Source organism: Mya arenaria, chromosome 12 (genome assembly GCF_026914265.1).
Source record: "Mya arenaria isolate MELC-2E11 chromosome 12, ASM2691426v1".
Taxonomy (NCBI): domain Eukaryota; kingdom Metazoa; phylum Mollusca; class Bivalvia; order Myida; family Myidae; genus Mya; species Mya arenaria.
This window is the reverse complement of record NC_069133.1, coordinates 43,031,339-43,046,266: the sequence shown is the minus strand read 5'-3', so window position 1 is coordinate 43,046,266 and position 14,928 is coordinate 43,031,339. Positions and strand designations below refer to the sequence as shown.

General features: G+C 33.4%; 1 protein-coding gene across 2 annotated transcripts in view; it reads right to left on the bottom strand.

Annotated features, from left to right (window-relative positions):
* Positions 1 to 1,665: 1,665 nt before the first annotated feature.
* Positions 1,666 to 14,928, bottom strand: part of LOC128211979 (inositol polyphosphate-5-phosphatase A-like) — a 48,482-nt gene continuing 35,219 nt past the window's right edge. The window contains exons 10-17 of one of the 2 annotated variants that reach the window (XM_052917179.1): positions 13,950 to 14,034; positions 13,172 to 13,258; positions 12,218 to 12,295; positions 11,428 to 11,501; positions 10,417 to 10,528; positions 9,506 to 9,568; positions 8,765 to 8,801; positions 1,666 to 6,544 (exon numbers count right to left, since the gene is read on the bottom strand). In XM_052917179.1, the coding sequence (XP_052773139.1) occupies positions 6,384 to 6,544; positions 8,765 to 8,801; positions 9,506 to 9,568; positions 10,417 to 10,528; positions 11,428 to 11,501; positions 12,218 to 12,295; positions 13,172 to 13,258; positions 13,950 to 14,034 (697 nt within the window). In that variant the 3' untranslated portion in view covers positions 1,666 to 6,383. Of the gene's footprint in view, positions 6,545 to 7,972; positions 8,802 to 9,505; positions 9,569 to 10,416; positions 10,529 to 11,427; positions 11,502 to 12,217; positions 12,296 to 13,171; positions 13,259 to 13,949; positions 14,035 to 14,928 lie in introns of both variants that reach the window. The other variant, XM_052917178.1, reaches the window with a different exon arrangement.

Genomic DNA, 14,928 nt, shown 5'->3' with positions numbered 1-14,928 from the left:
AAAAATTTGCTCAAACATACATGTACCTCAATGATGTACCCTTTATAAAGTAGTTCATGCTTACCTGGATGATTGGCTCTCAAATAGGTATTACCAGGATGACAAAGACCTCGAAAAGTAGTACACATCCCGTGATGATGTAGAACTCAAAAAGTAGTACATTTACCTTGATGATATAGCACTCAAAAAGTAGTACATTTACCTTGATGATATAGCACTCAAAAAGTAGTACACATACCTAGATGATGTAGCACTCAAAAAGTAGTACACATACCTTGATGATATAGCACTCAAAAAGTAGTACACATACCTAGATGATGTAGCACTCGAGAAGTAATCCACATGTAAATGTACCAGATTGAAGTAGCGCTAAAAAATGTCCACACACACCTGAATGATGCAGCCCCCAAAAAGTAGTCCACATGTAAACATACCAGATTGACGTTGAGCGCGAAAAAAAAGTCTACACACACCTGAAGGATGCAGCCCCCAAAAGGTAGTCCACATGTGCGCGTATAAGTATTGTTTCTCAACCTCTCCATTATCCACAATAAATGGATTTATCAGGCATGATTTCTGTTATCAACAAAAGGATTATAATCGTACATTGGATCATGAACAAATATATAATAGCATAGAACATGTACATAACAGTCTTTACATATATTATGACTTGAGTTGTCTATCCTTGCCAAGTAACTACATGTATAAAACATTTACACTGAGTACATATATGACTGATTACTGTAACCATGACAATTGAAAATGCGAAGTTTGACAAAAAAATGTATAGCAAACTTAATTCTACATGTATAAATGGTAGAAAAATTACACAATAATTTCACAAAACCAATTGTTTGTATAGATCATTTACAAAATGTGTTCATTTCTGTCACAAAATGTAAAATAAAAATGGAACAAAAATTGCGACAATTTTTTTTTATGAAAATCTCATAAAAGTTAATGTAATGTTGAAAAAGAATCAATGTACTAATTAATAAAACCTTTTTTCAAACTTATATAATCACTTGCTATAATCACTTGCTTAATTAATAATAATATTGAAAATCAAAAGAATCATAATACATGTACCTAGAATCAGCTACCAGTATAACAACAATGTCAAAATTGTTTTTACTAAGAAATCATGAAAAGAACAAAAATATGAATAATGATGAAAAAATTATTACTTACATGTAAATCTCCAATGGCACTTAAACAGCAAGCCATAATATGCCAATACATTCTGAAGAAATGTACCAACACTGAATATTTTACACTAGAAGCGTTTAATGATAGATGGCAGTGTCAGTCGAAACTGGTGTGTTTTTTTTTTATTTACCATATTTGTCCCATTAAACATGCAGGGCGCATGTCTTTTAGAGACTTCTGCAGGCTAAAATTCATTAACTTTATAAAATCCAGTAAATTTGAGTCAAAAACATAAATATATTTTATCACGACCGCCTCTTTGTCTAAAAAAGGGTATGATTTTTCCATACATGCATGTCGTCAACAGGTGCTTTGAAATAGTAGCCGCAAGAATAATTTTTCATTGGTATAAATAGCTTTCTTTGGAGTTTAGGGTAAAGTTTCCCTTTATCAATGTCACAAATTTGAAAAATAGGTCCACAAAAAGACCCCCCCCCCACCCCACCCCCGGCTTGTCTATTGGGGGCATGCTCTTTTAATAAGGGTACAATTATATTTGTCTATAATAATGTGCTTACAATAAATATAACTACCAGGTATATTAAAAAAAAAAGTTTTATCCTCTTTGACTGATACTGCCACCTATGTATTTAACATTTACTAAAATCATAATTGTTTTACGCATGTCACCGCGCCAACAGTAAAAAACAACAACACCATTGCATCACGTGTCGAAAAAAGCACATGATATTGCACATAAAGTTGTCAAAAATAAAATATTACAGATGCATAAACACGCATTCTTCAAACTCACATACAATGAATTCATGAACATATGAACATTCATGAACACGTTCATGTTCATTTATTCATTTAATAAACAAATATGATAATAATAACTAAATGTTGCCATAGCTTAAGTTCAGACTTTTTGTATGGCAGAATTTATCATAATCTAGTAACATAAAAACATTGCAATAAGGCTATTTGTGTTTATATCCAAAGATGTACATATTATGTGACAAGGGAAGATAACGACCCATCAAAAATCCAAATCCTGAAAATTTCTTTTGAGTATTAAATATTCAACACCTGGTAACCGGTATAAAGGGGCTTAAAGTTTATCCTGTTAAAATTGTTAACAAAGCCATTTTTATCCATTTTAAAGTGTTTTTTCTTACTATTTGAAATGCAAAATTAGTGCCTAGCAACGAAGTTTACAAATCTATTGAAATCTGAACTTGAAAGCTCTGTTGAATCCTGATTAATTTTGAACTTGATCATCTTGACACAAGTATGCCCTGTTAAAATTAACTTTTCCCACAATCTATTTAATTAATACAGAGTGTACTTTAGTACAGATGGTTAATTGTTAATGGACAACAGGCATTGTCCTTAAATTCATAAGGTTTAGGTTAGGAATTGTACTATAGTTCAGACAGACATACAAAGTGTTCTTAAGTTGAGACAGTTTAAAGGACACAGAAAGTTTCCTTTAATTTGCATGGTTTAATCGGCACAGAAAGTGTTCTTTAATTTACATGGTTTAATCGGCACAGAAAGTGTTCTTTAATTTACATGGTTTAATCGACACAGAAAGTGTTCTTTAATTTACATGGTTTAATCGACACAGAAAGTGTTCTTTAATTTACATGGTTTAATCGACACAGAAAGTGTAATTTAATTTACATGGTTTAATCGACACAGAAAGTGTTCTTTAATTTTCATGGTTTAATCAACACAGAAAGTGTTCTGTAGTTCAGAAGGTTAAGGCCATAAAAAATTCAAGTAAATTCAGCTAAAAGTGCTATAGAAAAACAAGAACTATCACTGAGTGCGATGAAATCCCCCAAAATAACATTTGAATAATGGAATAGGATCCTACAGGCTCCAATATACTGGTATAGAAATTATATCTTCGGGTATGAAACAAGGAATATGACACTTATAAAATGCTGATATATGTCTATGAATACTATTATGATATTTGAAACATTCTATTGCTTCTATATATATATATACATGTACATGTCTAGTATGCTTACACTCAAAGTTAAGGACTCTTTAAATACTAATACACATAAATAGCTTGTTGAATATTTAACCTTATATTATGCCTTAAGTAATGATTAAAGATTATTTGTAAGCATTTATAAAGCAAAATAAATGGGCTTGGCATATTGAAGAAGCTCTGCCCATTTATTTGGTAAATGCATACTAATAACGCTTTAACCAGCTTAGTGTTTGAGATTATATTTTGTCTACTGGTCAAGCCTCCATTTAAATCGACCAATTCAAATCACTAACAGCAGACTGCTGTCAATTTACAAAAAATAAATGAATGGCCGATTTAAATTTACAGCCATGCCAATGAACAAAATATAATTTTGAACACCAACTACTGAAAGAGGTAGATTTCAGAATATACATACTTATTTATTTTTTCATATTGATATGGTTTATACAAAAATCTAAGAAATAATTTCATAATGGCAGAGGCAGGGATTCTAACAGCTGATAATTGGCATTCCTGAAAAATTGCCATAGATCTGTTTGAGTATAAGGGTTTCATGTCCAAAATTATTTTTTTCTTAAGTCAATAATTCTCATTTCAAGGTACGTTCTACTAATTCTAATGCAAATGTCCTAGTAAAAATCCTAACTTTACAACTGTAAAATAAGTTATATAATAAGTTAAAAACTCTCAATACTTATATCAGCATAAATCAACGGTCTTTATTCGCTAACAATGGTTCATTCCTAGACAAAAAATTAAAAAAGTTGTCAAAACAATCGATCTGTGTGAGTACAGCTTTAAATTAACTCATTAATTCAGAAGTATTTTCAGGTATAAGGATTTTGTCTTATGCATCATAGAATATTGGTACTAGTCCTGTACCATTATTTATTGATGATTATTGAATTATGAGATATTTGTGATCACAACAGAAAAATGGGAGCAAGACAAAACATCCCAAGGCCGACACATCCCATTCCATTTTTGAAAGTTTATGGGATTTCATGTCCAGTATGAGATCTCGTGTCCAGGATGGCAAACCAGAAAGGTATGTTTTGTCTACCATGTCAAAATGATGTGGTATGTTTTGTCCACCTCGTCAAAAATGGCATGGGATGTTTTGTCCATGGGATGTTTTGTCCTACATTACAGAAAGGTGATCTCAGTTTTTTTCTGACATTATATAAGTTTTCGAAGAGCGCTGAAGAGTGAACACCTATGCTTGTCTGTTGTTGTTTTTCAATCAAAAAAGGGGCATAACTTGACAATGAATTCCCAAAGGTATGGGCCTTTCTACTCGTGTGTGTGTGTGTGTGTTGTCTCTACCATTTGTACCAAGTTTCAACTGAGTATCTTTGGCAACATTTGTACCAAGTTTCATTTGAGTACCTTTGGCAACATTTGTAACAATTTTAATTTTGGTATCTTTGGCAACATTTGTAACAATTTTCATTTGGGTATATTTGGCAACATTTGTACCAAGTTTCAATTAGGCATCTTGCATAACATTTGTACCAAGTTTCATTTGAGTATCTTTGGCAACATTTGTATCAATTTTCATTAGGGTATCTTTGGCAAAATTGGTAACAATTTTCATTTGGGTATCTTTGGCAACATTTGTTGTAAGTTTCAATTAGGCATCTTGCGCAACATTTGTATCAATTTTAATTCGAGTATCTTGTACATTTTTGAGTTATGGGCACAGTTAAAGTTCGTGCACAACAATGCTGCCATTGCGACACCAAGGCTTTGACAACACCTCCACTTTTTTTGCTAAAAAAAATCCCAACAGAATAGCTAATAAAACCATAACAATAAAATGGCTTACAAATAGCCATAATCAGAAAAAATTTCTTGTACAAAAATGAGTCATGAATAATATATACCCTTAACATCTAGTTCCAGACTAGGCATATTCAATACAAATTACATACTATAATGCATGTTGAGTTTTAATATGCTGCTAAGTTGCAAAACTAGGTCACAATCATGACCTTCTTACCGTTTCCATATATAAATATACAGATTTATTTCCTATTGAAAATGTTACTGAACAACAGTCCCATAACTTGGATACAATCTCGACCTTAATTCTATTTCAATACTAAAAACCACAAAATCACATTCTATTGAAATGTTATTAAACAACAGATCCATTGCTAAACCTTAATTCTATTTCCATACATAAATCCACAAATTTATACTCAATTGAAATGCTACTAAAATCAGTGCCATTGCTAGACCTTCATTCAATTTTACTGAACATCAGTCCCATAACTTGGATACAATCTCGACCTTCATTCTATTTCAATACTAAAATCCACAAAATCACATTCTATTGAAATGCACTAAACTACAGTTCCATTGCAAGACCATCATTCCTTTTCTATACTTAAATCCACAAAATTTCATTTGTTTAAAATGTAACTAAACAACACTTCCATTGCTAGGATACAAAATGGAACCATTAAAGGCCGCCAAGCCCATCTATTTCTGTAAACATTGAAATGTAACGGTAAAAACAAATTAGTGTTACATTTCTTGTACTTTATATTTGGTAATAAAATCAGTGCTAAAGTTGAAAGAAAAATGCAAAATAGAGTGACAAAAATGGATTTAAAAAAAAAAATCAACTCCATACGGAAAACCCAGTTCTACTTTTAGAATTTATATATTCTTATAATTCTTCTTATAAATAGCCAGACATTGAAACTCTGTTACTTTACTTGTTCTATGGAAGAAAATAGGCCCCTATCAATTTGATTTTTGTGATACTTTATAAAAACATGTCAGTCACATACAATGTAGGTGTCTTGGCTGCCTTTAAGGTCTATTTAATATGTGGATAAACATATCTCTCTCCATAACCAAACAAATGCTATACTAAGTAACTTTTCAATATTAATTTCATTAATATATCCAACTAGTTCCTTTCACATCCCGTGTATTGATCTGCTAAATGCTTCATTATTGTCGGCTGTTAGAATACAAAAAACATTGGGAGCCTCTTCTAGCGCGGCGAGTTCAAATTCGGGCACAAAATCATTGTTTAAAATAAACATTTTCCGAACATGGCCCAGTAGTTTTTGCTTTTGAACACTAACCATAAAACATATGTACAAAATTATCCTGACATCTGACTTGTTAATGACACATGAGAATAAGTACATCGACTTCTAACTCGTTAACAACACAACAACAGCAGCAGTAGCAGTCAAACGGAGGTTTCACGGAAGACGCGAGCAGATGTGCCATTTTGGCGGATATGGATGTATTTTGTAGTGTCCACCTCGGATATTTTCACCTGCGTGCCTGGAACAATCACTTCCGTTGCCATCGGCAACTGGGTCTGTTCGGGCGATGGTGAAACAGTGGCTGAAAAACAAGCAGTAATATATATTAACACTTGACTTTTATACAAACACACGGTATGTATTTTTTGAATATTTTAATTTGTGGGATTAATACTGTAAGGTACCAATTGACATTAAACATGTAATTGATGGTAAAATGTTCAAATATTAGCACAAGCCCATAAGCAATACTCTGATTGAATGTTAACTGGGCTTGATCAACTTCTAAATTTTATATAGAAGGAACTGTGTCAAAATTGTTATGCCAAGCACTACTGGTCCATTCTAAAGTTTAATTTCTATTGGTACCTTTTTGGTAATTTTGGAAATACCGGGGGTAATCCCAGATTCTAGTTTTAAAGGGTTTAAGGCTAGGTTATGACATGTAAATCATTGCTTTCATACAATATATTATCGTGACTGTGTTTTCAATCCTGTTCATTTAAATTTACTATAGAGGAAAAGGTCGAGTAAAAAAAGCAATCAAGGTTAAAGCTACACGTGAGTTTATATACTTTCATTATCAAAATAGAAATTGATCTTTCTTTTTTCAGAAAATGAAGCAAGCATATGCAGGGATGTGTTTGATATGGCAGCTGAAGGGTTGAATGAATTTTGGTGAGGGGTTCGAGGGCTGCTTCAGGCCCCGAAATAAAGGGGGTGAAGCACCCTGTGCAGAAACACAACTAACTCTTTGGAAGCCCTTTTGAGGGCTCTCTTTGCAGCAAACTCGAATTTCAAATTGCACTGATGTAACAAAAAAGGTAGCAACCAAAAGAAACCAGATAACATTTTTGTGTGGGGGGGGGGGGGGCTCTCATGGCATCAAATTTGAAGCAAACTCAAATTTCACTAATTCATTTTTTTATATTTTATTTTGGTCCCTGGAGTTATCTGATCTGAAGAATTCCGTGAATCAGCATACAAATCACATCCCTGATATGCTTCAACATTAACTCCACGTATTCATTCTCAAACAAACTGTTAGTGACTCAGAACTTGCCTGAAACATGTACATGAATACTTTGAAATCTGAACACATGCTTCAATACCAAGTTTAAAACTAGACTAAACTCTAGAAACTATACTCAACTCTAGTTCTGCTTTGTAAATGATGAAATGAAACCAAAAACACAATATAAATTTCATGCAAAATAAATTAAAGGTCAAATAAAAGACAATAACAAGAGGTTCATCAATGGATATGAACACTTGTCTGTTTTTCTCAGTCAACATGCATATCTTGACAATTATTTAAGCAAAGAACAATCGGCCCTGCAACAGATGTCATGGAAGCATGCACATGTTTCGTGTTGTTTCTCACTAGATTTTACATGACTTCACAGCCAACGACACCAAAGCTATGACACGTCTTTTCTTTGTTTGAAAAATAAACAAAAGCTTAGATGAAACCAAAAAAGAAAAAAAAAACAACTAAAAACCAACTCACATAAGAATGAATACAACAAGACTGCATCACAACACCCACGTTACAACACAACACAATGAGGGCATCGCGACTTCAGACGAGACACCGACTCCCGTTTTCCTGAGCTCGTTTTCTTTATTTCATGCTCATGCTCAACAGAACACTTCTCATGCAAGTCCGATTGATTTTTTTCGTATAATGCCTGTTCTGTGTTAGAAACAGTTTTTCTTAGATGTAATTCTGCGTTATTTTCATTTTTAATAGCTTTCTTTGACACAGCATTTTTTTTTACGTCTCCACATTCTGAGGATGGGGAAGAATGTGACAATTCAAATTTCAAATCTTCCGTGTCAGCTGGAAGATCTGATACATCTGTGTGAACAGAATCTTGATCAGGCTCTCGGTCTGCTTGATTCGTCTCTTCATCTGAATCCATTAAATCTTCAGAAGATGAACTGTGATGGCGTGTCCGAGGTCGGTTTGGCCACTTCATCAGAGCCGACTCCATCAAAAGAACCCTTTGTGCTATTTCATGGAAGGATGGTTTTTTCGTGACACCTTGAGCATCTCTTGAATTTTCAGCAGAGTCTCCTGAGATATTATGTTGACGTTTCAACGAAGAGCCTTCTTTGGTCTTAATACTTAGCCTAAACTCAGGAATAAGCTCCTCGCTTTTCTCAAAGTTTGCGTAGTCATGGATGTTGATTTTTCCCTTCTGGAAGTCTATAGTTTCTCCGTTGATGGAGATTTTTTTTGACAACTTTTTTCTACGTTCAAAAGAAGTTTGAGTATCAAAGGGGGCTTGCTGATTACCTTTTCCTTTCCGTAACCATAGTAACAAATACACTGGCTGAAATATACAATGAAAAAATTGATTACCAAGTAGGAGAAATTTTGATTTCTTAGTAGGAGATATTTTGATTGCAAAGTAATAGAAATTTTTATTCTAAGTAGGAGAAATTTTTATTACAAAGTAGGAGAAATTTTGATTTTTAAGTTGGAGAAATTTTGATTACCAAGTAAGAGAACAAGTAGATATTTTGATATCTAAGTTGGAGAAACCTTTTTTACTAAGCAGGAGAAAATTTTAGTACTATTTAGAATTTTTTGTACCTAAATAGGAGAAACTTTGATTACTCAGTAGGAGAAATGTTAAAGACTGAGCAATTTTTATTAATAAGTAGGAGAAATTAAGATTACTAGGAAGGAGATAATTTTGCAAATGTTACAGTAGACAAAACTTTATCAACTTATAGCAATTCCAAGATTCTAATATGAAAATATCATAAAACATGTGTTTATTCCTGACTGTGACAATCTTATTGCAAGAAATTCAGATTGCCAATTTATCATTTATATATTCTAATTTTAAAAAATAAAAAAACCGTACTCGATAAGCTCTAATAAATAATTAGATTTTCTTCTAGAGAGAAAACAGTTTAGGTAAGTTCTAACTTCCAGCTGGTGTGAAATTGGATCACTGTAATATATAAGCCAGTGATTACATTTTTATGCAGAACATGACAGTTAACACAACAGTATTACGACCACTACCTTGTGATCTCCCATACAGACATCTGAGCCGATTATGTCATACTTGGGACGATGTTTCTCATTCTGAAAAAAAGGAATTGAAGATTTTCTTCAACAAGTCTGACTATGATTTATGTGAATATGATAATGAGATTTTAATGATTTTAATGAGATAATATCACTGATTAGGCCTGAATATATCAACATATAAAACATCCAGAACTTTTTTTCAAGCCCCAGCTTGCTTCAGGCTTGAAAGCTTGTGCTAATTTAAATTCCTGAAATGGAATAGAAAGATATTTATTGATATATGTTTGATTTATAACTATAAAGTATTAACAAACCACTGCTTAAAGGCCAATGCTTCAAAAGCCTCTGAAATTGTCATTTTCATTAGCTGAAATAATACTTACATGTACTGGTATTTAATTAAGCTGGATTGTTCAGGTTTAACAAGGAGATATCAATAAGTGTTGATTCCTTTTCCAGGGCATAAGAAGTACTTTAAAAGGTGACACAAATACCCTTACACTTATGAAAAGCACTAGAAACTGTAAGATATTTTTAGGCATAGTTTGTCAGTCTAACAAGCGGCATAACTCAATAGTTATCAAAGCCAGAGTTATGCACCTAGCTTAACATGTGCACATTGTCTCTGGTAACATGTGTACCAAGTTTCAATTGATTATCTTGAATGCTTTTTGAATAATGGCCAAGTTTTTTCCTAACTACATTGAACATAATGACACCAAGGAGATCACAAAACCCAGACATCTTTCTTGAAAAAACAGACAAGCAAAAAATAATACTCCTACTTTGAAAACTTACATTCTGAGCTTCAAGATACAAATGGTAGCCAATAAATAGCCTTGCATATGCTGGAGCCAATATTCTTTCCATTTTTCTCCGTTGTCAAGTTTCACAATACATACATTTACGAGAATAGGTGCAGTCGTGTGCGAGAGAAGGATTCTGTCGCACCAGGACGGACAGCGAGTCTTCATGTACGACAACCCATCACTCACGTCTTCGCTGAATGGGTAACTGTGGATAGAACATACTATTGTAACTATACTATATTTGTCCTTATATTTTGTTCGACCCTCTAGCACTTAATATCTTGTCAGAAAAAAACTGTAGTATATTATTATATTGTTTTTGCCAGGTTATAAAAAAGACAAGAGTGCTAAAGAAAAGGGACATGTTGCGAGGAAGAAAAGAACACAATGTGTGAGACTGTGAAGAATTTGAACATAATGAATTTCACATTTTAAAACTTATGGAATTGTGCTTGAAGATATATAAGGTTTCAACTGCCAAATATGGCAAGTTTGTATGAATTAATCATCACATTTTAAGATGAATCAAAACAAGATATATTTGAATATCTGAATCATTTAATTCTATGAAGGAAGGAGGCTGGTCTCCACGATGGCAGAAGGGTTCTACCAAAATAGGACAGGGTGTAGCACCCTTCCCTAACTCTAAAGCTAAAATCCTTAAAATAGTTAGCGTTACAGGCTTAGGTTGCATGGGGTATACACCCTCAGAGGGTCCTTACCATGGAAATCAAAGTTATTTATTGTTTTACTTTTACATGAAACTTGTTCATAAAACAGAATATTTTAATTATAGAAAATTGATCAACTTATTTAAAAAATAACCTAAGACAACATCAGAAGTTTTTAATCAGTGTCTTAACGCCGCATTCAAACATTGATAGTGGAAGCACAGTTACTTTAAGACACCACAAAGCAGAGTTACAAATCAGACACAGTAAATGTTCATACGTACACGATTTCAAGGAAACCTCTGCCTTTATAAATTCAGAAAATATCAGTTACTGTGATTCAACTCTGATTCTGGATAACAAACATTAATAATTTCACTTGACTTTTTCTAATTTCAACTTGCATCTATAAAAGTTATGACTAAAATCGTACCTTGGAGGGAAGGTGAAGTCAAACTCGAACACTCGGTCTTTATACATCTCCAATTCTTTGTCGTACTTGTTCAACTGAAAACAACAGAAGAATACAATGTATTAAGGCTCACAACATGATATTTTACCATAACTAATATCTATGGGTTAATATTAAATGTATAATCTGTATAAGAATGGAAAGCTTTATTTCACACCACACTCAGAAACCTACACAGTGTTTATTCCACTTTTAAAGGATTGGTGGCGGGGAACTTGATGAGGGAAATTAGCATCATTTTGGCAAAAAAGGGGGAAAATACTAACATGATTCATATAATGTTTAACTCGTTTTCAAACCTTTTATTCATCAAAGCTATTGAGGTATTTACAATGGCACTTTATTGATACAATTGCTAAATGGGGTCAATGCCCCTCGAAAAAAAAAAATAGATGGGGTTCCTCATAATCAAGTGTGCTATAATACCACACGTGAGAAAAAGATGAACAAATATATACATATAGGCGTAAACTTAGTAGTAGATATGACCATCTATATTCAGGCTAGTGAAAAAGCTTTCAGGCTTGTGGTTTTCCTAAGTAACTAGCCCAAACAGGCTTGTGCTTTGAAAAAACTTCAGGCAAAGACTGCAAGTGCATTAAAATGCTTGCCTCTGATTGGCTTGTCTGAAGGGATGAACTTTAAGTGAGGCTATAGCTGTTTTCACATTTGAAGAATGGTATAATCTAGGAGATTATATAAACTTCTTTATGAATTTCTTTCTACAAACAAAAAAATGTTGTGAACCTACCATTCTGTCCTTGTTTCTAAACACCTCGTTGTGTTTTTCATGGTGATCAAAATACTTGGATTCTACAGTTAACACAACCTGCAATAAGAAAAGATCAAGTTACAACAAAAAGTGTACAATTCCAATTTCAAATATTGGTTTTTCAGGGAAACCTGTAACTGTAATGTATAAATGAGAATTTCAATGAATTTTCTGAGACTTTTGGTATTAAATTTCTCCATACATTTTCATTCCTGATCTACTAAAGCGCTGGAAAAAGTCTGAAAAAGGACACCACATATTAAAAATTGGATAGCCTTGTGGCATGGTTGTTATTGATATGATGCTAGTATCAGTAATGTTTGGTATCATAGTAATGTTTTAAATGCAAGATATTGGCCAAATGTACAGAATTTTGTTAAAGGCCTAGTTTAAGGAATGTTTGGCATGACAATCCCCTGCTGTGCATCTCCTGCTAATTGCACTGATGTCACAGTAGGGGCCAATTTCTTGTTTATTGGCTCAGAACCATTTAAGGTCCATTACTGTAATAAAACCTCCAAAACTGCACAGCAGGATATTCAGATATCTGATAAGACAATTCGGAAATTAGATTAAGATCAATATACAGACATTGTGTACAAAACATGGTTGGGGGGGGGGGTGCACTTATAGAACGATTAAACTTTTAAGGTTAACAAAGTGATACACTTTTAAACATGAAAATTTTGATGATTTTTACATATGTTTAAAAAGAGCAAGAACAGCGGAAACAGTTGTCTCTAATAGTGTTAGAAATGCTGCAGATGTTTTCGTCAAATTTCCAGAGCAGTTTCCAACATTTGAAAGTAAACAACAATGATATAACAACATTGTTAACTTAAACAAAGATCTGAACAACTGACTCATAGTCAAAATTAAGCAAAAGAAAAATTATTGACTTAACAGTACATAGATATACACAGATATGTTCACCTTGCTATTTGCATCAGTGTACGTGAGCTTGGAGATCTGGTTCTTTTTACCACGGATTTCGTTGACTTCAGTCTTCTCAGTTAGGTCCTAAAACATAAACATTAACGTTATTCAACACATGAAATGTTCCATGAAAAAATAGTCTATATATTTCATATCAAATGCTAAGTATACTAGCAGAAAAATGATAACGTGGCAGATTAATGTAGCGATTTGTTTACTAGAATAAAGACCTTGAGTTTAGATTCCAAGTCACAACCGCTAGGCCTATTTATTTATGATATTGCTTTTTAGGCCTTATTTTTTCGAACAATCTCAAGTCCTTTATAACAATCTCAAGTCCTTTATAACAGTCTCAAGTCCTTTATAACAATCTCAAGTCCTTTATAACAGTCTCAAGGCTGAGTTCAGACTCAAGTGGCAAAACTGCAAATCTTCATTTCATTGCAACATTCTATCTAGTTGATTATGATGATGAAAATCGCTCAATTTGAGTACTTACTCAAATGATTCACAATTATTTTAGTAAAACAAAACGTATAGAATAAAGATGATTCTTTGTCATTTAATATAGGAGCTTTTCTGAGTCTAGACTTGGACATCAGTCTTTCTGTAATCATGACCCCCGAGGCTTAAACTCAGACAGAGACTCAGACTCTGAGACAAACTGAGACTCAGAGAAGTAAAATCATAAATAAATCTTCTATCCATTTACTATGTTTATGTTTAAACATTCCAGTTTCCATGAAGCCGCCAACAGTCACAAAAGCACACTTACCTTTAACACTGACTGAATGTCTAGACGAAAATTGAAATCACCAAATATAAAATAGGGGACTTTTTCAAACTGGTCCGTTTCAAATCTGAAAATATATCAAGCACAATATTAGTTTATAATGCTTTTGTGAAGTGATGTCAAATTGGGTCTGCTATTTCTTTGTCAAAAAATGGATATCAAGATGCCAACAGGCAACATGTCAAGCCTTTGACGCAGAAATATTTCAACCTTTTACAACTAAGAGTGGCCTTGACCTTTGAAGAACATACCTGGGACTAGAGCACGCCATGACATCTCATCATGGTGAACCTATAGTTTTGAAATGCCATAATGCATGGTCAAGATACAGTCCGGACAAGAATCATTTCAACCTCTGACCTGTAAGGATGACCTTGGCCTTTGAGGTACAGACCTGACCGGACATGTGCATGACATGGCATGTTATTTGTAAATTTTATAATGCATGTTCAATATACAGTCCAGACAAGGTTCAGTCCGGACGGATGCACTTCCGCACGCACATACACAGAAGAGTCATTATGAAAACTAAGTCTCACACACCGCACAGAGGACTGACGACAAAACCAATATGAAATCACCCAAGAAATTTCAAATCAACTCAGTTGGCGATCAGTGCATTTTTTGTACTCCTGCTACAAAATGTTGGAGTGCAGGATTGAGTTAATATTAATAGCCGTTTAAGAATCATGGCTTGTTGTTCATAGAGTGTTATAACTTCAATGATAACAATACAATGAATTGCTTATTAGTTTATGTTGATATTCCTCTGGTGTAGAATGAACCTACAACCTCTTAGGTGAATGGCGGATACCTTTATCACCAGACAACTCACACCTTCAAGGCGTTTCATTGAACAAGCCAGAATTCTTACATTACTAATTGGCTAAAGAACTTGTAACAAGCCTGGCTATATAATATTTTAAGTTTCAAGTAAGCCAGGAAACCTTCTACTGTACTG